Below are 23,104 nucleotides of genomic sequence, written 5' to 3'. Positions count from 1 at the left end.
AGTTATTATGGCTCAAATAAAAAAGTGCAGTTTGATTAATATTAATTGGACTGCACAAAACAAAACTGAATGTATATGTTAAATGTATATTATATTCCTAATATAACCACCGGCTTTTAAATTAATTAACCTTTTGATATGAATAGCATTTATTAACCATGCCTTAAACGAATCGCTCTCATCAGTTTATTTGGGATTGATTTATGTTGTCTATTTCCGCGTTTGTCTTATGTTGGATATTGTAGTCCAGAGTGTGTCCATCAACCGTTGGCAGAAGCGCGTAGCAACATTATAAAACTACTTTACCCACAACGCACTGCGCGCTGAACTCTAGCGTGTGTTCATACTCGGTTGTGACGGGACTGAAAGTGAGAGGGAGTCCAGTCCAGTTTCTCTCAGTCTGTTCATCTCTACACCTTTTCTCTGTCAGTGGTCAGTCGTTATTTATATTTATCGACATTAACATTGATTTTTGTGGGCATTTTAATTACACGGATATTAGTTTTATTAGCTGTGTTACGAGCCATTAGATGAATTAAGTGTTTTTAACAGCAACTCATATTTAACGTTAACTTACACGCATATAACATACAACCTGTGGTGTTATTATAATGGTGTTATGTTTACAGAACACAGAACCACGTCTAACGTGTCACGTCAATTTAGTTAACTTTGTATCGCCATCCTTATTCACAAAGAATTTACACTTTATAATTGCACATTTAAGTTAGATGTATGAAGTGCATTTGATAGCAACGTTAACAAATGATTGTTATTGAAAGATGCCAACACAAACGCATTAGTTAAACCATCTTCTCCTCATCTGTGTTTGAGTAGTTGACAAATATCACGTACAGTAGCCTACATGTGTCCGCTGTGATAGCAAAACAACTGTAAATATATTATTTTATATTAATGATGTACTAGTAATATTCAAGTTTAAATCCAACACACACAAGGTTAATTGTATCATTAAAGCCCATTTGATTTAGTCTTTCATTTTATTTGACTTGCACTGTAGAAGCTCAATTTTAACTCTCTTGTTTGTGTGTCACAGGTTTTAATAAGGATGGATGGATGTATATGATATGTACCACATAACATTTGCCAAACGTTGCTACTTCACACAAGCAACTTTGAATATTTACGTGTTTCATCTTTTCTGCATGAACAGATCTTGTCCTCAGGCAACCATAAGAGTGGCCGGTCATGTCTCCTCCTCGTCTAACAGGAGCCCTGCGCTCGTTCTCTACCGTCAGCAAACAGGATGATTTTGCACAAGATGTCTATGATTTAAAGGTAAGACTTAAAGACTTTTTAACGTGTTGTTTCAAACCACAAATACACAATGAGTTATCAGAGTACTTTAATGACTTTAATGATGCATGTACAGTGAGGGAAAGAGCAGAGATTTTGTAAGTTGGCCTGCTTACAAAGAAATTAAGGTCTATAATTTTTATGGCAGGTTTATTTTAACTGATAGAGTCAGAAATAAACTGAAAATCTGAGGAAAACATGTTGTATAAGGTTATAAATTGATTTGCATATCAGTCAGTGAAATAAGTATTTGATCCCCAAGCAAAACATAACTTTGTAATTCGTGGAGAAACCCTTTTTGGCGAGCACAGAGGTCAGACATTTCTGATAGTTGGTCAGCAGGTTTGCACATGTGTCAGGATACATTTGATTCCACTCATCTGTGAATCTTTAAGGTTTCTTAGCTGTTGCTCTGCAGATTGGAGTTTTAGCCTCCTTCACACTTTCCTATAGGACTGGGGTCTAGAGACTGGCTAGGACATTTAATGTGCTTCTGCTCAAGCCACTCTTTGTTTGTCTTGGCAATTTTGGGGCTTTGTCATGTTAAAGGGACCTCCACGACCCATCTTCAGTGATCTAGTTAAGGGGAGGAGGTACATGGGCCCGTCCCTCGGCCCCTCAATGAGGTGAAGTCATCCTGTACCCGAGCAGAGAAAAAGCCCTAAAGCATAATGTTTCCAACACTGAGCTTCTCTGTAGGGATGCTGTTCTTGGGGTCAAAGTCAGCATTGCTCTCCCTCCAAAAACAGGAGTCAATTTTGATCTCACAGCACTTTCTCCAGAGCCTTCTCTGAATCCTGTGATGTTCATTGTCAAACTTCAGACGAGCCAGACCGGCCTTCTTGAGGAGGAGGACCTTGCGGGTGCTTCAAGATTTTAATCTATTGTGTATAGCGTGTTACCAATGGTTTGATTGCTAACTGTGGTCCCAACTGTCTTGAAATCATTAACCAGCTTCTTCCCTGTAGTTCTGGGATGATCTTTAACATTTCTCATGATCGTCTTTACCTAATTGGGGAAATGCACCAACGGTTGTCTACTTCTGACCAAGCTTCTGTGTGTATCCTAGTCAAGGTTTGTGCAGGTCTACAATCTTGTCCCTGACATCCTTTGAAACCTAATCGGTCTTGACCATGGTGGTGGAGAGGTTGAAATGGAAGATACAGATTCTGTTGGCAGGCATCTTCTATATACATTTCTCAATCCTACTTTGACTAAAGCCTAGTTCTGGTTTAAAATAATCCCTGTCTAGGATACCGCTCCCAAAAAGTGGTGGCAAATTGAGGATATGTGTGCTGTTACTTTTCTTACACGTATTAACAACAATCAGTATGTAGGCGATGATAAAAACATAATTAAGTAACGAGAAGTTTATTTATTGGCACTTAGTTAAAAAACAGATATCCGCCTTAAAGTTTTCCTCAATTTTCTTTAAATTTACTTTAGAAACTTGACCGTTGCTCAGCTCCCGTGGCATCATGTGATATAGAAGTGTCCATCTGATCCACACTCACGAATCTTGGTTTAAACAGTAGACCATCCGGGTATTTCTTCTGCTTTGTGCATACTGAAGTTTCGGACATACTATTCGTGACTCATATTTATTTTCACCTAATATATAGTAGGTAAATGTGATTTTGGTAGCAGGGAATGTCACTTCAGTTTTTAACAATCACCAAAAGTATAGTCATGTTATAGAGCTTAGCACTTTATCATTAAACGTCATGGGATGGTTTAGCTGTGTTTTCTCTCCAGTCTTTGAAAATGTTGTGATATATGTGTAAAGAAGGACCCGGGTCATTAAGGACTCAGTGCTGTGTGTGATAATATCAGCCAAGAGATATATATCGCTCTAATTAATAGCCAATACAGCATTTGTCTTTCTGTAATCTGATGTCCTTTCCTCTGTACTTCATTTAATCCCGTTCATCCGACCTTGAGAATCATAATGTATTATATGAGCTGTCTTGGATTCTGATGAAGCAGGTCACACCTCTCGGCTCAGTGGGAATCTTTTCCTTGCATCTAAACTTAAATATCTTTACTGGCACAGCTGTTCAGCTTTATCTGAGTTCGTACTTCATAATGCTGTGTTGTAGAGGGCACTGAAGTGCTGATACTATGACATGGTGTTAATTTACTTACTGTCCATGTGACATGACCTATTAAGCACAAACTGAGGAGCTCATTTATATAACGCTCATTCAACTTCTTCCTTGTTTGCAGTTAAACGTAGATTAATAATATAATTTCAGATTGTCTTACATAGGGCTGGCTGGCCTCGCACCTTTCCCTCACGGCTCGCGTCCTGCCCTGTTCACCACAATGATATTTAGTATTTATTCACTAGTATTTAGTATTTATTTCCAGCTAGCGAAACAATTGTCTAACTCATAGCCATTGTTGTTGAGTATTGATTTAAAAAGAAAAAGGAAGATGTTAAATGCATTTAAACACTAGTTACATAATGCATGTTTTAGCTGGGTTCCAAGGTTATGGTTTACTTAATAAATATAGAGAAAAAAGATTTTACTTAGAACATAGCAATAATCTATTATTACATATTTTTCTACAAAAAACAATGCTTGACATTTTCAAGCAGATAATTCATAATGAATATGTAGATTTTAGTTTTGAATCGATTATTTGAAAAGGACAGTTTGAACCAATTGGTGGAAATAAATGACAACTTGCCAACTCGATGTAAACCGATCAGCTCCGTGTAAATCAGCCCACCAGTAATTATACTGTACTCGCAAACGTCTGAAAGGTCTTTAGTCCAGCACCTGGATTCATTTGGCCAACCAGAATCAAGATAACAGCTAACAGGGTTTTCTTTTTCGGTCCTTGGGCCAACCTGAATCAAGATAACAGCACTGTCTTCTTTTGGTCCTTGGGACAACCAGAATCACGCATTCTTGACATCACGAAAGAGATGAACTCAAATGTCTATATTTATTATTCAGTCCATCCATGTGATCGAAACAGCTATGTTATGAGAGATGGTTGCCAGTCTCCCTTTCGAATTTCCACTTCTAGAGCTCTGCCCTTCTAAGTGAGTAAGGCACTTGGGTGCAATTGACATTCATCCAAGATTTCAATTACAGAAGCTGTAGTTTACAGATGATATTTAAGAATGAATTTAGAAACCAAATCAACTCGCTTCATAATACATTCATATGTCGCCAGGAGCCGAGCAGATTACTGTTGTATTGCTTGTATCTTCTTTTTTACCTTTATTTTTTATGAAAGCTCTTAGTAATTCTTTTTTTTTGAGCTCTTATCAATCAGGTCCTGCACTTTATTTCTCTTAATGACTCTCTTAACATCAGTTCCGTACTTTATTTTCTCAGTCCTGCATGTTTTAAAACCAAAACCTCAGACGCTTCAAGCGCTTTGCTTCCGTTGGACAGGCATGCAGTTTGTATTAGGAAAGACACCTCTAAAAAATATTTTCTTTGACCAAAATCTAATCTAAGTTTCCCGTAGCTCAAAATTATTTACATGTGATTAGCTGCGTATCATGTGGTGCACTTAATAAACGCGAGGACTCTTCTTTCTCTCGACTTTCGGCACCACTTTAACAAGATCCATAAAAGGGAAGGAAGGAGACGGGAACCGGCGAACATAAAATAACTTTTAATTAATAAAATCAAATGTAAATAAACACCTCGAATCCGGGCTCTCGTTCCGCCTACCTCACTACATACCCCCATCGCCCCTCACAAGCCGGGGTACCCCAAGACTGTGCTTGCTCCCCCCCTTCCTATCCTCTAGGGGGTATGCACCGACGAGACGAGATAACGGAGACGGGAGCACTCGGAGCGCTCAGTCCTCAGCCCAGCCGAGAGGCTCTTCCTCGTGGTGCAATGCATGGTGCTGGATGTCGGGGGGACGGCCCGATCCTCCTCTGCCTCCTGGCGGTAGGCGATGGCCCTCGGCCAGCCAGCAGCCGGTCCCCCGTTTCCTGTTCCTCACCCTCGTGGTTGTTGGACACAGGATTCTGGCCAACCGAACTCCTCGGCACCCCGATGCCCCTCGGCAGCGAGGGCTCTTTGACAGCATGCCCCTCCTTCCTCCCGGGTTTCGGCACCAGTGTAATGAGATCCATAAAAGGGAAGGAAGGAGACGGGAACCAGCGAACATAAAATAACTTTTAATTAATAAAATCGAATGTAAATAAACACCCACAAACCACAACATAAAATCCAGGCCCGGTCCTGTGACGGTCCGGTCGCTTGTCCTCTTATGCTCCCAATCTCCTCCATGATAAGACTGGTGCACGTACATCTGATGCTCGTAATCACTCACGCACCGGCCTCGAATCCCGGCTCTCATCCTGCCTACCTCACGACAAAAGACAACTTCAAATAAAACTTACCAAAATAATTCCACCTGTCGTTCATTCTTGTTGTGAAGGGATTTGAAATTATTCAGCGGTGTACTAGGGGACCTTGAATCGGGCATCGATCCGGCATGAGACTGGGAGTCGGTCGTGTTTTTGACGCTAGAGCACCTCTTGAGGTCGGGAAGTGCACATTCCCTGAGACCTGCACAGCTCTCTCTCTCTGGCATTCTTTAAAAAGTGGGGGGTTTCCGTTGGAAAAAAACGGATATTTGCAAAGAGTCACCAGTGGCGACCTCCGCAATAATGTCACTCGCAAATGAATATTTTTGGTCTCAAATGTGACCGTTTTAGGCTCAATCTGGAGCCCTGCTATCGTTATGTATTATCCATATCGATGTATTATTTCACCCCTAATGTTAAGCATGAGAAGCCAGCATGTTTAACATAGTGAAGAAGTCAGCGTGCACTGTTGCAACATCCCTTTAAATACGCTCTTCATCCACACTAGCCAACAGCTGCTCTTCCCAACTAAAACTTCTGAAACTGCTCACATTTGTGTACTACTCGTGAGTAAAGCTTCAACATGCATGATTTCTGTCAGGCGTTAATTTACTTAACGCATCATTAAAATGTCGTGGCAATTCAGAGGAAAGGCTGTTTTTTTAATGGACAGATGGTGAGTTGTTGCTGCGGCTAAAACTCGACCATAAAGTTGCAGGTGCGAGGGAAAATATCCTTGTGTGTCATTGCAGAACAACAACTGTGAGTAAACATTCCGTCGTCTTTGAAGAAATTAAGTATGTGAAGCGGTTCTCTGACGCAGCACACGGCTGGCTAACAAACTACTGTATAGGATATTAACTGACAAAGTATGTTCGTGTTCATATTTCCAAACAGTACATTTTATTGTTTACATTCTAAAACAATACACAATATATAGATATATTTTCCTTCGAAAAATATATTTGGAAGATGAGGAAATCATTTTATTTAAATGTTATATGTATATTATTATTTTTGTAAATTAATTGTTATTATTTTTGATTATTTTTTGTAGAGAAAGCGACAAAAACGGCAGGAAATATTTTCCCGAGAAGGTCTGACATGGCAGAAGATCGTTCATTTCTTAACCCAGCACCTGGAGAAGAGAGATCAGCCAATGGTCACTCAGGAACTGAAGAATATCCTTCAAGCTGCCAAACAGATTGGTAATATATATATATATATACTTTCTTAGTGTGCAGTTTAAATTATGCTGTGGTATATAACTTTATTTTAATATTATCTTTGAGTCTCTGCTGAGTCTTTGCAGACAAATACTTCCAGTGTAGACAGCTTTACTTGTGGACAGTTTTGTTTTGATGACCTGTGCTTCTACAGTGTTGGTTGTTTATGATGAGCATTGAAATAAAATAAATATTTTGCCCTGAAAACAACACTTTATTTTGTGTTGCTTGTCCTTTTAAACATTAATGTACAGTAAATATCTAACTGGCCATAATCTTGGGTAGAATTTTGAGAACTATGTACAGTGACATTATTTTGAATAGATAAACTTTTGGTGGCCCTCCTTCAACCTTAATTGATCTGAAGGTATTTTCAATACTTTGTAAATAATGTTTTCTAATTGTGTTTTATCTTTTTTTGATGCTTTTGACAAAAATGTTTAAGACTGTTTGTGTGTCTCTCTCTCTCTCTCTCTCTCTCTCTCTCTTAAGGTGAGTGTGTGTATGCACATTTTTATATTTGAATTTGGACCACTGTTTAAAGATGTTTTAGATATAAAGCGCTTGATCGACATGCAAGACGCCGTTTTAATCTCTAGCCGTCTTCTTGTGTTATCAAGGAACTGTGTGCCTCTGGAGCATAGTTTTAAAGGAAAAGTTCATCTCAAAATCAAAATTGTGTCATTTTTTTACTCACCCACATGATGTTCAACATGTTTTAAAGAGTACGTAACATTGGATTTATAAGGTCCTACGTTGGTTTATGGAGAGTCCAACAACAAGTTTATGTACTTAAAACAATATTATGTTGTAATAATAGGCAGTTATTCTTACCTTCCTTCTCGATTTACTCTAAAATGATTCGTTCTGCGATTCATCCGTCTAATCCCCTCCCCTCTAATCCCTGGCTCAGTGGTTAGAGCATGGCACTAGCAACACTAAGGTCATGGGTTCAGTCCCAGAGGATTGCACATAGTCAGAAACAAATGTATAATGCAATGCAATGTAAGTCACTTTGGATAAAAGCGTCTGCCAAATGCATAAATGTAAAACTATGTTGGTGAGTAAAAAGTAACACAATTTAGATTTCTGGATGAACTTTTCCTTTAATTTGGGGCTATGACAGGAAAGGCGCTCTATCTATACATCACATGACAAAAGACCATAGAAACCATTAGGAACAAGGTGTTTATCATGCCGCATCCCAACTGGTTGGGCAGATATATAATCATAGTTCACTGAATGCATCATTTTTTAATTTTTCTGTGATTAAATTGACAAATTATTATTTAAGAGATAATATACAAATAAGAAGTACTTAATTTTTAAATTGTCAGCTGCAAATTTTTGGAGAGGCCCAAGAAAAGTCTGAGGGGAAATGTGCTCAATGTGAGCACATGAATCTCTGGATGCTCTTCTCTAGGAGGATGCTCAATTCTGCCTTCCTATTGCCTCTCACTTTACCCTTCAGCCAGGTTTAATTGCCATAACACCGACCATAAATGCTAGAAACCTTGATGAATACTGAATAACTTCTTGTCCAGGCCTACTCCAGTACTCTTCTAGGTGTGATACATAGGTGTACCTTTTTTTGGGTGAGTCACTTTGGCTAAGAGGGTCTGCTAATATAAATGCAATACTGTTTAAAACGCATTTATAGTTGATACAATTTGGTCATTTAGGCAAAGGATAAATACTTTGAATATGCTAAACTGTATCTCAGCTTTGATTTATTTGGGATTTCTCTGATTACAAAGTCTTACAGTTCCATATTTGTTCTTTTATACTGAGTTACTGTTATTCTGAATAACAAAATAATAATGATAAATAAGTAAGTGACCCTACACCTTTGTTTGTTTGAGTGCAATATATCAAATAGTTAGCTGTCCACATAAAGCACTGTTCACAAACTAGCCACTGCAAATCAATATGGAATTTTGCAGTATCGTGCCATATGTCTGCAGTTTAACCTTCATACCCGCCTGTCAAAATATATATCTTTTTTCAGCAACTTTGCTGTGGTTCATTTTCCGCCTAACACCATGAAGAACTAATGAAATTATTCAGCACTGGTAGTAGAGTGACTCAACCACCATTGGGTCAGGGTCATTTTCCACATGTCATCAATTCATTTAGCATCTAATGATTCATGAGGATATAGGCACACTTCACCTCAATGGAATTCAGCTATCCTGATGCATCTGATTCAATTTGATGCAAATCTTTCAGAGCTCCGCTGTGCTTAAATAGCCATGAATAGGGTTCTCTCAGCTATTATCTTAATGATATTGTTTAGAGAGACAGGGATAAGATGTAATATGGGAGTCCTGGGGCCTCATACTGTAAATGCACTAAGCAATATGGCTATAGAAATGTGTCATACACAATGCACTATACATAGGCATTAAAGGGAAAGATATTAACTTAATTAAAAAAATAGAAAAGAGAAAAGAAAAAAATACATAAAGAAGTGAGTGAGGTAAAATAATGTAGGGTAATCGCTTAAGTGCAGTACAAAGCTGTTATTGAATTTGGCAACGGATGGCACACACCGACTTCTTTTCATTCCAGCCTCGGTGGCATAATGTACAATTAGATTTAGGTAAAAAAAAGAATATATTGTTAATTTGATGTATTTGTAAATACATGAACAAGGCAAAATCTGATGTGACAGGGATATTGTTGTGAAATATAAGGATACAGTATAAGAATTATTTGATACGTGTCATCTGAAACATGCAAATATATTTATGTCTGTTTATCTATTTCTATTTTTGATGTCATGCATATGTTTTTGGGGTGTAAAGAGAAACGGTTTACGACCCTTAAATGAAATGATCATGAATCGATATAAACAAGCAAAGCGCAGTGAGTAGATGGCCTAGAGTTTCCTACAGATGACTCAAATACAGGACTGACTGTATAGAACTATGTCTGGTGTTGGGTGAATGTGACCTTAGATGCATACTTTTTCAATTGAAAGGTATCGCCACTCCTTCAAATCAAGTCTGTATTTAGTACAGTGTCATTTTATATGTGAACTCAAATATGTTTTTTTGTTTGTTTTTGCAGTTGGTTCAGACTTTGGACAGGACACCATTGAAAGTGCTGGAGTCTTCTTGTTTAAAACATTCCACAACAAGGAGCAGATTGGCCATGAGGAGACCAGGGCCATAAAACAGATGTTTGGACCTTTTCCAGCCTCGGCTGCTGAGTTGGCTTGTGCTGCTGTTGGCCGTTTAGTTGCCCAGACTGGAGAATGTCATGTGGAGGCTTTCATCCAAACACATAGTTCCCTCAAGAGTGTCGACCATAGTGCTGTTTTTGGGCGGAACATCGTTTTCTCATTTGACACATATGTGCTGGATGCTCAGGACACTGTTCCATGGACAGAGGAATCAGATATGGATTTAGGCATAAACTTCCACAACTTTGTAAATAATCATGTGGGTGAGCGGAGGGCTGGGTCTGAGCGAGACGATGCTCACTCAGTGGGAGAACTGGTGCAGAGAGAAACAGGCAGCTCCATTCTGAGACAGGAGGTGGAAAAATACCTGAATGAGGGTAACATGGTGTCATCCAGTGTCGAAGAGCTTTCCACGTCTCTCTTTGAGATGCTGGCCTCCACCAAGAGTGATGACGAACTACAGAATGAGGTGATCCATGTTTTATCTCCTGAAATTTGATCTAATGTTCTTGTAAATTGGTCATTTAAAGGAGGGGTAGACGACACCTGAGAGGCTAACAGTATAGCAAGCTATCATACAATCCCACATTCCTATCATGTGGAACATCCCATTTCGTTGTTTCTGAAAATGATCTCCTTTGCTTGGCTACTTAAGTAATAACACCTGTGAGTGGAATGGCAAAGTTGCACTTAATGCTACTGAGTAGTTATGTAATCAAGAAGTGGTGTTCATGTGATCCAACAGGATTAAAGAGGATCTAGTGTTGTAACGATACCACATTTTTGACTTCTAACAGTACCTAAGAAAAGTATTTCAATATCAATACTGAATCGAAACCATGCAAAACCAACAAACAGGAAATAATAGATGATGAAACATATATAACTTACAATGATTTTATTTATTTTTTAGTTTTATAAACTCTGATATCTCTTGTTCCTGCCTTGCTTTATTTGCATGTCCTGCTTATTTAAAAATAACATGCCGCCACATAGACCTACATATGAGTGTCAGGTATCAATCTATGACACAGTCCTACAGGTGTACCGTACCTGCCTCAGTGTTTGCTGTCTGCATGGGTGAAACAGCAAGTAAACTGTTAAAACTCACAATAATCTACATAAATACTTGTTTAAAGTAATTCATTTCAATACATTACAATTCTTTAAAATCGTTACTATCGTTAATGCGTTCTGACATGAACAAACAATCAATCTCTTTTCATAGCATTTGTTAATATTTGTTAATGTTACTTAATACAAATCCAGTTGTTTGTTCATATAAGTTCATTAGGAAATGTTAACAAACATAACTGTTAATATTTTAAATTGATTAAAATATTAAATAAATAGCCTGTTGAAATGAACCATTAGGATGAATAGATGCTGTAGAAGTATTTCCCATTATTAGTTCTAGGGCTGGACGATATGGCCAAAATTTATATTAAAATATATTTCTTAATTTCGGTCGATACGATATAATGCTGATAACGATATGAACAATATTTCAAAAAGCAAAATGTAAGATAGAAGTTGAGAGAGCCCTCTGATATGACAATAACATGCAGATCAAAATCCTTCTAGAAACCAGCAGTGTGCAAAGCTATATAATATAATACGAATCAAATATTTTTGTATAGGACTGTGCTCTTACCAATAAAAGAGAGAATCACTTCTCTAAATGTGCTTCAAAGCATAATTCCATGACTTCAAAATGTGCTTTAAAGCATCTTCAAAGCTCTACAGGGGCACAGGCCTCCCATTACTTGACACTTTTTTTCTTGAAAGCCTGCATTTGACATATTGATCTAAATGAATAATCTTATTATAATTAATTAGAATTAATACGATTTGCCGTGCTCTCCTGCAAGTTGACATTAAGAACCATTTCAATTAGTTTCAGTGTCTTTCATAGGCCCTACAGTATTCTTCAATTTCTTAGCTATAAGAAACGACTCAATTTGCTATTCTGTCCTCAAAATTGACATATAAAGCGTGTTTTTAAGACGAAATGAGATGAACTGTTATAACATGTGCATCATGGCTGTCGCACACACCATAAACACAACGGGTTAAGGTATTTGTTGGCTTACTTCAGACTACACTCCAAGCACTATACAACATGCACACACAATTTGTAATACGTATTAAATAGTGTACTTAAATAAAGAGTAAAGGCATCAGTTTTTAAAGAGATCACCTTTGGCCACTACGGTACATTGATTTTTGAGTTAAGTCTGGTTTTACTGAAGCCCAGTGATACGTTTTTTTAAAGTGTTTAATTTGACCATTTGTTGCTTCAATTCTATAATTTTATATGGCACAAATTCCAAAAATATAAATTTACATAATTTAATGGTTTGGGGAATTCTCTTACCCTCCCAGATATACAGTATATGTCATTGTTTCTGCTGCTGAATACAAACATTTTTAGAACTCAATTCATACAGTGGCATACAGTATTTCCTGGTTCAAAATTGGTGTTCGGTGGAGGCTGACGTACATAGTCATCAACACAGTCAAATGTACCCTACTCTTGAACTGGACTCCAATACTGATTCAAAATTTATAAAGCACAGAAACATTTGACCTGTCATTTTATTCCATTTAGTTTTGCAACCTTTTCCAAGTTATATAATGAAATCATGTAAATACATTATAGTCTTCACTGTATTAAATATAATATTGATTTACTAAAGTTTTAATTTAATCAGTGAAGAGCAGTGATTGTTTTTTGTCTTTGTTATTTGATAAGCAAAATTGAGATGTTTATTATGCTGCTGCCTCTTTAAGATATGCACAGATCATATAAAATGTTTCCACATGGGTTTTGTTCCCGTAAGACATAATTGTAGGGCTGTACGATTTGGCCTTAAATCTAATTCTCGATTAATTGAACATTCTCTCGATTACGATTATTAAACGATTATTTAGTTTGTGTCTATATATAAATTTTTCTTAGTTTTTTTGTACTGTAATTCACTGAGGTAGACTCCTTTGAAGTGAGGTAGTGGTACCGTTGACATGGATGTTAAAGGGAAAGCAATCGAAAGAACCGACATGGAAAAATTACATCAGTTAGAGGTCCTGAATGTCCGTTTCGGTAACTTTTAGATTAATCGCCCAGCCCTACATAATTGATTACTTTTTACAAGGATACTTGGTCATATTGGCGTTTTAGCATAATTTTGTGTCAATATGTCTGATGAAGAGTATGAAGACGTGAAAAAGAACTCAGTATTTTGCGCATTGTCTGATTTGCGCAATGCCAGTCCTTTTTTATCTTAAAAACTTGCAAATTATAATTTTCCATTACGATACAGCACTGGCCCGATCGAGCAAGTGACAGTTCTCTCAACTACCCGAGGATCTCCAATGCTGACCCCGGGCCATCGGGCAGTCCTTTATGTCGAGCCCTGATCAGTATCATCGGGCATTAAAAAGAAGTGTGTGTCGAGACGAGATGAGATTTTTACTTGAGAACCTATCATCTCTGAGTTGAACTTAAAAAGGCCAATGAACTTGGCGAATGGTATCAGCATGCCAGTCTCCGCTCCGTACATATGGGTATAAAAGGAAGATGGTGTGCTTCATTCATTCAGCTTTTGTGCTGAGGAACCTGGGATGTGTCTCCCATTCACTACAGCGGACGGCAAAGTGTTATGGCATGAGGGACCTTTCTGACAGTCTCTCGACGTTTTGTCGAGACAGAATGGGATACTGCATCATCTTGCACTTAAATACAGTTAAAGATAGTTGAGAATCTGTACGCCCTTCTCCCTGAGCGAGATTGGCACATCGAGCGGACCAGCGGTGTCACTCCTGGACCACTAAGGTGGACATTGTGAGTTCCTGCATAAGGGCTGCAGGATAGCCATGGCGTGCAAAGCGGAAGGAGCCTGAGCCTCGGTGGTGTTAGCCTTGGAGGGGAGTCTTGGTGGACCTCTCCAGGTGGCGGAAGTCTGCGATAGAGCGTGACATGGGAGTGGATTTTTAAACTCCCACAAAAAAATCCAGTCCCATCCCAATCCCACGAAAAAAAACGGGACGAAATCCCCTCCCGATCCCCGAAGAATGACTACAATTCCCTTCCACTCCTGTGTTGTGTTTATTTAATGTTATTTACCTGCTCTTGGTGTCAGCGGGTCTTTATACAACACGACTTTGGTGGGAGAAGCAGCGCTCGCTGAGCGGAAAGGGTTCAAATAAAGCGCGTTTGATGCCAAATAAAGATATTGGTAGCAAGATCATCAACATAAAGTCTCTTGAGTGCATGTGATGTGTAAAGCTCTGCTATGTAGATGTGCTGCTCAATTTAAACAATATGAAATGGCTCTCTGTCCAGAAAGGACGAAGCAGAGGTCCAGATCCGGACTTGCTGTATTACTGCCACCAACTGTTATGGGTATGAAGCGCGTCATTCCCTTACCCAGCCACACCAAAGCAAATAGGAGAGCATATAGAGATAGAACCGAGTTAATCAAAATGAAAACATCTAGTTTATGTTCGCTCCCACCCACTCCCGCTGACATTTTTTCTTGTCCCGTCCCAGTCACGTGACTAAAAGTTATTTTGTTTTTCGTCTGGGTCCAATGCCACTAAATCGCCCTCCGAGGCTGCAACTGACAGCGTATCTTCATCGCGCAGCTTATCCTCAGAGCTCAGCCTCTTGAGGAAGGGTTAGGCAAGAATCAACACCCATTCTACTGCTTGGAATTAAAATGATACGTGGTATCATAACTCTGACTGCACTATTCTTCAAGAAGAAAACCATATTCAGATGGGATGCCTTGAGGATGAGGACATTTGTATTTGATATGAAAGTATCCCTTTAAAGAGCCTCGTAGGTTCCGAAGATAAAAGATGAATGAATGGAGCAGGCCATTGACCTTTTTTACCCGTATGTACGGGGCCATTCGCCAAGTTCATTGGCCTTTTCAAGTTCAATCCAGAGATGATAGGTTCTCAAGTACAACATTTCTTGACATTTTAGTTTTAAGATGTCTACCATTTGCCTTGATATTTAGATATCTAATGAAATGATACTATGGGATTTTAAGTGTGGCTTAGTAGGCAAAGAACTTGCTTGTTGCTCAGCCGCATAAAACCAGCCAGAAACGATTTGCCTAAGGAAGGTAGATCAAAGATATGTGTTGTAGCCTTGTGGCTCAACTTTAAAGTTCACATTTGCAAGTCTGCCTACACATTTATTACTGAGATCAGGCATAGCTGCTCATTTGTGACCCCAGAGTGCAGTCAACTGTGAATATAGCCCACTGTTTGGCTAACAAAAGATCAGCTGGACTGAATCCATTGTGTGCTTCATGAATCTGAAGGTGTTTCTTGGTAAAAACAGTGTGCTGTTATCATATGCAGATACCCTGAACATATATTGAAGTAGTTAATCATGAATTATCTCAATAATTAGTCTAATGATGATTGTTTCATGGTTATTTGGCATTCTTCTGAATTTGAATGTTCAACAGGGCATGGGCATCAGTGATCACTGGTGTACAAACCTAACCCACTTTTGTAGTGAACGAAAAATGTAGAGATAAAACATAGTGCTTCCGAAATCCTTACTGTGCAAGTATTTAGTGCGTTCAATGAAGTCCTTTTCAACCATTAATATTGGAAAATTATTAACTTGGGTCTTAATAGCATACAACAAAAACAAAATACAATTACTTGTTACCTATTTCCCTTTTCCTTAAACAGTGCTGCTCGGCTCACAGTTGTGCAGTATTTTTTTCTGAAACTGGAAGCTTCTTACTGTAGGTCCACTCGATGATGACTTATCTTGGCGGAAGCTGTTTCATTAATACTGCACATTCGGACACATTGCTCATTGCGTAATAATTTAGCAATGTGAATTCTTGATATGAACACGTGATATGAGTCCCAACACTGAGCACATCTGAACTACAGTGCCTGATCTACATCCCGTTCAGATGTTCCTCACGTAGTTGACATTTGGACACTGATATGGGATGGCCTTTGTGTTTGACTCTCCACTGTTCTCTGCATGTGTCACTCTTAAAGTCAACAGCAGCAAAGTTAAAAGGCTTTCCATTCACTACCATTAAACCTAAAGAGCCAGCAAAGAACATTTGTTCTTTGGAAACGGTGACATTTCCTGCAAAAGCAAATAGATTTAGAGCAATGAAAAGCATGGTAGTTGGAGTTGCGACGATAAAGCTCATTTTAAAGCTAATTAGGATTCACCTTTTCTTTTGAGAAAATTGCACACTGATGGATCGCTTAAGAAACATAACAGCTGGAAATTGATGTGGCATGCCTCCTTGTTTAAGGGTGTCAAAGAAAAGCGAAAGTGTGCTTTGTGATGTTAACTTTCACTTTTTAAGTCTAGTTGCTTACATTTGTATGATGGTAATTGCCTAATGAGCAAAAGGCATAGATTGTCACATAAATAAAAATGCCACATAAATAAATGGGTTTTAAGGTGGCACAAAGTCCACGCATTTTTCTGGCATTCCATTTATAGTGCCTTTGACACTTTTGATTGACTTTTTACAAATGTCAGGAAAGTTTGGTCTTTAGAAACTGTGCACATATCACACCTCAGACATACTGCAGACGATTATTATGTCAATGATTCAATTCAATTTTCCGATGCATCACGATGCCTTGCATCATCTATTTTAAATATCACTGCACAAGTAAGTCTGTCTTCCTCGCACTTTGACTCCCAAGGTTTACGATTTCATTTGTCACAGATACTTTGTTAACATGCAGTGAAATGTGCATCTGGTACACTTATAAAACTGCAACTTTTGCATTGCCTGTTGTAGATGTCGTGCAGAGAGGGTAGAGCAGACCCTGAGATGCACACTGCTAAGTGCACCACTCCGTCTGCATCGCATCTGAGCGGCACGACAAAAGGCAACAGAGAGCCTTAAGAACAAGGCCTTATTTAGCCCCGCATCCAGTGGGGACGGAATTTCTGTACAGGTTTTATAGTATTTCGTCACGTCACATTGCTCACTTGTAAACAACTGTAGCTTTTGTGGCTCTTTCTTGTCAAAGCCCCGAATATACTCTTAGTTGTAGTAGTAGTAGTACTAGTAGTAGTAGCAGTAGATGCAGTGTGGTGTCTTTAACATGCCGATCGAGAGCTTATTAACTTCTTAAACAACTTTAAATAGCTTAAAAAGTTCAAAATGGAAATGCGAAAATGCGCTTTATTTACAGTACACACACTCATCTGAATTGGCCAGAAAGAAGAGAGAGTGAGAGAGACGCACAATTGCTGGTCGTGCTGAAAATACAGTCTGAAAGATGATTCTTCTAAAGCAACGTTTTCATATAAGAACACTTTCTATTTTCAATAGAACAGTAACAATAGGCACATTTGATGTTTTATTAATCGAGTATATGTTTGTATGCATCGATGCAGTAATGGTCCAAATCTGCATCATGAAATCTATTATTTTTGAAAGCCTTAATATTGAAATATCTGTTTATACTTTGCTAAACCTGCTAAAAGACTAGACCTCAGAAACGTATCAGTCTATGCACCAGTCTTCTAGTTTGAAGAAGGATAATAAACATGTTATGGATGTGACAAGGGGACACAGTTTAGCATACTTTGCAGGAATTCTGTTTATTGAACTACAAATTGTAATTTTCATATGCTCATTTATGTGGAAAATGGGCCATTATGTTATGGTCACCTTACTTTGTCTTGCTTTGTTTTTGATCTTTTCTTGCTTCTCTCTTTCACCATCAGATGTTTGAGTTTCTTGGTCTTGAAGGCTTTGAGATGATCTCTGTGCTCCTCCAGAGAAGGTCAGAAATTGTGGACGCTCTGGTGTCTGCGCCATCAGACAGCAGAGGTCAATACACATCAGGTGAGCCAAAACTCCTCAGGCTTCCACAGGCAGAACCTATCAAAGATCTCTGCCGGTGTTTGTAGTACTTCATACCTCTGCTGGTGTTAACAGCTTGGTGCATCTCAAAAGCTGCAGTTTATCCCTCCCTGTAACCCTTGTGATTTGACACAAACATTACATCATGTCTTCACCACCCCATGCATCTTTTAACAGTTTCCTTAAATTGAATAAATTGTCTAAGAATAAAATAGAAATCATGGTGTTGGGATTATTAAATAGCAAAAGACTTCAAATGAATTAAATTAAGTAAATAAATAGTCTGCCTGCGCTGCATTAATGTAACTGTACATACAGATCTTACAAGCACACGTGGCTCTCTCATTCATTCCGTTCTCTTTAATGACATCTTCCTGACTAGGCGGGCCAAGTTTCTGATCACCCAATTGGTATCATTGATGTGAAACTTACACGTCTATGCGTTGATGCATTTATCTGTGTGATATCACATGGTTGCATGGGTTTAGAAAGGGTTATGGACATAGCTTAGTTTCAGTAAAAGCTCTTAAAAATGAGGGCCAAATTTTGTAAAAACTGTATGTTTTCAGAGTACGTCAATCTCCTTTTTGTCAAAAGATCAAGGTTGAAATTACCCTTTAAAATGAATACAGCGATTTTTGTTGAGTAGCTGCAAAATAATTTGCTACTGAAGATATTACAATGCCGCTTTGTGAATACTTCACCTGCTCCTGAAGCTTTTTACGTGGACTAGTGGAGGTGACCTCTGGTAATTGTACTAATTTTGTGAACACTTACTGAACGGGACCATTTCATAAAAAAGTAGAAGTTTAATGGATGGAGTCTTTCAAGAGCTCATTAATGGCTGAGTGCTCACCGAGGAGAGTGCTAACTGAGATTTGACATATAGCGGAAAAAATTACAGTCCAGCCGAAGAACTGTGCATGTCTCTTTCTCGCTGTAAACAAAGTCTCTCCACATTGAGCATGCTTACATTTCTCACTTTAGTGCTGCACATGTTATTGTCTGTGGGCTTGTCACAATTCACTGCATTTATGAAAATGATGGCATTATTATAGCTGATCTTTCATGTTGGAAGTAGGCGCATTTATGTGTTATTTGTGGAGAAAGACCTCATGCTGTCTTTCAGAGCTTTTAGCATAAAGCTCCCACGGTTGTTCTTTCCATTTCAGATGTGTGAAAGCATCTATAAGAGTCAATGTTGGCTAGCACTTTGTTTACTTTCTTTACGTTTAGAGTTTTCTTTTCAGTATGTCTCGATAAATTGGCATTTATTTGGTAAAGATTGTTTAACGTGCAGGGAGTAATGGAAATAGTCTGACTCTAACAGTATTTGAACTAATAATAAATAGGACACACATTATTTTGTGAATTATATTAAATGATTATATTTCTTAGTAGTTTGAAAGTTTGGCTTTGCTGATTACATCATTCACTGGGTTTGAGGGAAGTGTCCTCTAGCTGGCGTGATCTTTTATCACAGTTTCCGCTTCCATGGCAAGAGCGACTTCTCGGATTGGTGGATTGCATTCTTAGATGTAGGAATTAGTTATAATAAAGAACAAGATGCCTTAAATCTTAACTGGCTGTATAAGAAACTAAAATACTTAAGATAAATCGTCTGAACTACAAAATAGTTTCATAAGATCATTATTTGTTCACAGGCAGATGTGTTCCTGTAACAGCAGCCCATTACTTGAATGCGACAGCAAAAGAGGGGAGGGTATATTCAACAGTGTCTGTAAGGGCTCGCGGGTGCCCATGCGACCATATCCCAAACACAGCTCAGAAGAAAGACCCAGAGCCGCCTTTGAGATGGAAATGTTAAGGAGGTAGCGAAGATGCCCAAGACACTATGAATAATTCAGAAGAACCTTTGGAGTCTTGACAGTCAATATCTGTGACAGAAAGGAGAGACAAGACCAGGACTGAGCCTTTCAGAATAGTGTTCTCAGATCTAAAAGTATGAGCTGATTTTCTGTAATAGGCATTTCTGTCAGAGCCTTCAGATGTGTATGTGGTTACAACCAGTTTGGCATAAGAAAGCACGGCAGTAGCAGGCATTGTGGAACTTTGATAGCACAACCAAGTTCAGAGACAGTGCCATGAATGTGTATATTCTACTGTAGGATCTTTTATGCATGTGTGAAGACATGAGTGGCCTGCTCTTGTTTCAACCTGTGTGAATTCCTTCTTTGAAAAACAAAAGGTATACATTTGAATGATTGAACTTGGTTCATTTTCAATGCAGTAACATACACTGGACCTCTTTTATGATATCTGTATGAAATTTAGCGGCATCTAGGGGAGAGGAGTTGTGAATCACAACCAATGGCTCACTCTAGCCCTCACTTTTGAAGCAAACGGAGGCCGAGAGAGGACTAAGATGTCAGCACGTTTTTGCTTCTATGCCGAAGGAGATAATGTATTTAAGAAACTCTTTCTGTAGAGCAGTTTGTCCATCTATTGTAGATACAACATTGTGAATTCCAAGAGAGGGGACCCGCGTTGTATGTAGATAGATCTAGCTCATTCTAAGGTAATAAAATCATACCGCTTCGTTATGTAAGGTCTTTATACTCTGAAGTCTGAAGACATAGTTATGTATTTTATATTGTATTTTGGTTAAAGATGCCTTTATTTGATATGGGTTTGGATTAACGTAGGGGAGTATATCATTTCAGTAGAGGCTTTCTGTTGTTGCATTGGTGACATGTAAAGCTTGGCTTCTTTTAAAACTCTTTCCAATCTCAAGATAACAGGCTGCTTTTCTCAAAGTTAAGCAATATGAATGACTTGTTAACTGTAATATTACACTCATAATTGTGATGTCATCGCTAAATCGCAGCCATGCCGATATTCAGCACAACACCACTCTTGCTTGTGTGATTTCGCCTTACTTGCTTAAATTATTTTATTCATAAGATCAAGCACAGTTGTGTTTTTCATGACCAATTTATAGTTGAGGAATTTTACTTGGAAAGCACAGCCAATATTGATTAAACAAGAAATATTCTGCTCATATAGTCAGAGATAATTATGGATTTTCTAGGAAGCCATGAAGACCTTTTTGTTTTTTGAGCTGGTTTAAAGGTTAGTTCTGGTCTGGATGTTTGTGTTTGTTTGAGCAGCCAAAGGCAAAGAAGTGAAACCTGTTGGCGTGAAAGCAGTTCAGCTCACCACACCAGCGGCAGCCGCACATTAATATGATGAAAGCAGAAGGCCGTAGTCTAATGCTATTATTGATGTGAATAAGAGAAGATCACAGCTAAGATGACTTGCCTCCTGGTTATCATTTCAGTTTTTATTTTCTTGGACCAAATACAGAATACAGTGTCTTTTTTGTGATATTCATCTGATACCATTTAAAGACCAAAAGGAATATGTTATATATTTTTTTGTCTTAGAGCTAGTTTACTAACATACAAGCAGGAACGGATTATGACTTTGATGTGCCCAAGGCCCCGTGGCATCACATATTTTACGAGAACAGTGTTGCACCTATGCCACAGGACTTATGAGTGGTTGGTACATGACGCACCTTTGAGTCTAAAAATGCATGACACAGCGCTCAGGAATGGTTTGAAAAATCACAGGGCAAACCGTGACCCCGCGTCCCGTAAATGTGTGAGTCCATAGACATTCATACGCGGTCATTCATACCGGCATACGAGGTCATGAAAAGTTTGTTCTCTGTTGTTATGTTGTCTATTATTATTTTGAGAATTGATTAAATACATTACACATTTTCAAGCTTTTTGTTTAAAAGCCAGTGCTCAAGAGATATAATACAGTATGTGTTAGATGCTACAGAAAATGCTTTGATGTTTTACTTTGTGATCAGCATTTGTTTTCTATTTAAAAAAATAAGCGTTTACACACATCTGCGTGACCTTTGCCATTTGCAAAAGTGTGCATGTTTGAGCGATGATACACTGTAAAATGTATTTTGCAAAAGCTTTTGTTATATCAGTTGCATTGGATTATTATGCTATAATAAATCAGCCCATGCAAATGAATTGATTCTGTTAAAAATGAATCTAATTGGTCACTGTTAGTAAACTGAATGACGTGCAGCTTTGACACTTTCAGAATAGAAAATCTCAAGGCATTGTGGTGGTACGGCACTAGCATCCGGTCGGTGTAAACATGCTGCAAGAAACACTGTTTTACCTAAAGCTCAGTGAAATGAGAGGAGTAATAAATCACTCTGCTCTTTACCTCTTGAGTACAATTAAGAAAATTGTCTGAAAATTGTTGTGCATTGTGTTGTTTGGGCATACAGTAGGTGCTCGTATGAAATTCTCTATTGAATTGCTGAATGCCATCCACTCGGGTAAACTTTTCGATTGATTTAGTCACATGTCCAATGTCTTTGCATGATGATACAGGTCATTGGGATGACCATAAGAATATGCAGCATTCAATTTTAGATTCAAACGGGCATGTTGTATTATTTCATTTTGTCATTTAGCAGGCGCTTTTATCCAAAGCGATACAGATAAGGAAACATTGGAATAAGGAAACAGATGAGGAAACATTGGAAGTGATTATAAACACATAAGTGCATCAAACTAGTCCATTAAAGCCTAGCACAGTATACAAAGCGAAGAATAGTGAGGTTAATGGTTTTTTTTGGAATAAGAAAAAAGAAAGGAAAAAGAATTAGGTTAAAATCAATCAGAGACATGTTGACGGAAGAGATGCGTTTTTGCAACCGAGACTGCTGATCTTGTAGCAGCAGGTAGATCATTCCACCAATGTGGAACAGATCCAGAGAAGGTACGGGAGAGTGACTTTTTTCCTTTTTGGGATGGTACCACTAGTCGTTGTTCCTTTGCAGACTGCAGGGATCTAGCAGGAACATAGATCTGCATTAGCGAGTGGAGATACAATGGTGCAGATCCGGTGTTGGTCTTGTAGGCCAGGAGCATAGCTTTGAACTTTATGCGGGCAGCAACAGGGAGCCAGTGTAACCTGATGAAGAGCGGAGTTACATGCGCTCTCTTCGGTTCATTGAAGACAACTATTGCCGCCGCATTCTGGATCATCTGGAGAGGTTTGATTGTGCAAGCAGGAAGTCCAGCCAAAAGTGCATTGCAATAATCCAGTTTGGACAAGACAAGAGCCTGGACTA

General features: G+C 38.5%; 1 protein-coding gene across 3 annotated transcripts in view; it reads left to right on the top strand.

Annotated features, from left to right (window-relative positions):
• The first annotated feature begins 320 nt into the window (after positions 1 to 320).
• ascc3 (activating signal cointegrator 1 complex subunit 3) overlaps positions 321 to 23,104 on the top strand; it is a 124,534-nt gene continuing 101,750 nt past the window's right edge. Inside the window, exons 1-5 of one of the 3 annotated variants that reach the window (XM_079470050.1) lie at positions 321 to 425; positions 1,175 to 1,299; positions 6,723 to 6,873; positions 9,964 to 10,547; positions 17,829 to 17,949. In XM_079470050.1, the coding sequence (XP_079326176.1) occupies positions 1,210 to 1,299; positions 6,723 to 6,873; positions 9,964 to 10,547; positions 17,829 to 17,949 (946 nt within the window). In that variant the 5' untranslated portion in view covers positions 321 to 425; positions 1,175 to 1,209. Of the gene's footprint in view, positions 433 to 1,174; positions 1,300 to 6,722; positions 6,874 to 9,963; positions 10,548 to 17,828; positions 17,950 to 23,104 lie in introns of all 3 variants that reach the window. The other 2 variants (XM_079470049.1, XM_079470051.1) reach the window with 2 other exon arrangements.

The sequence above is a fragment of the Barbatula barbatula genome (genome assembly GCF_947034865.1).
Source record: "Barbatula barbatula genome assembly, chromosome: 12".
Classification (NCBI taxonomy): Eukaryota; Metazoa; Chordata; class Actinopteri; order Cypriniformes; family Nemacheilidae; genus Barbatula; species Barbatula barbatula.
The sequence above is the reverse complement of the archived record's forward strand: the minus strand, read 5'-3'. Positions and strand labels throughout refer to the sequence as shown.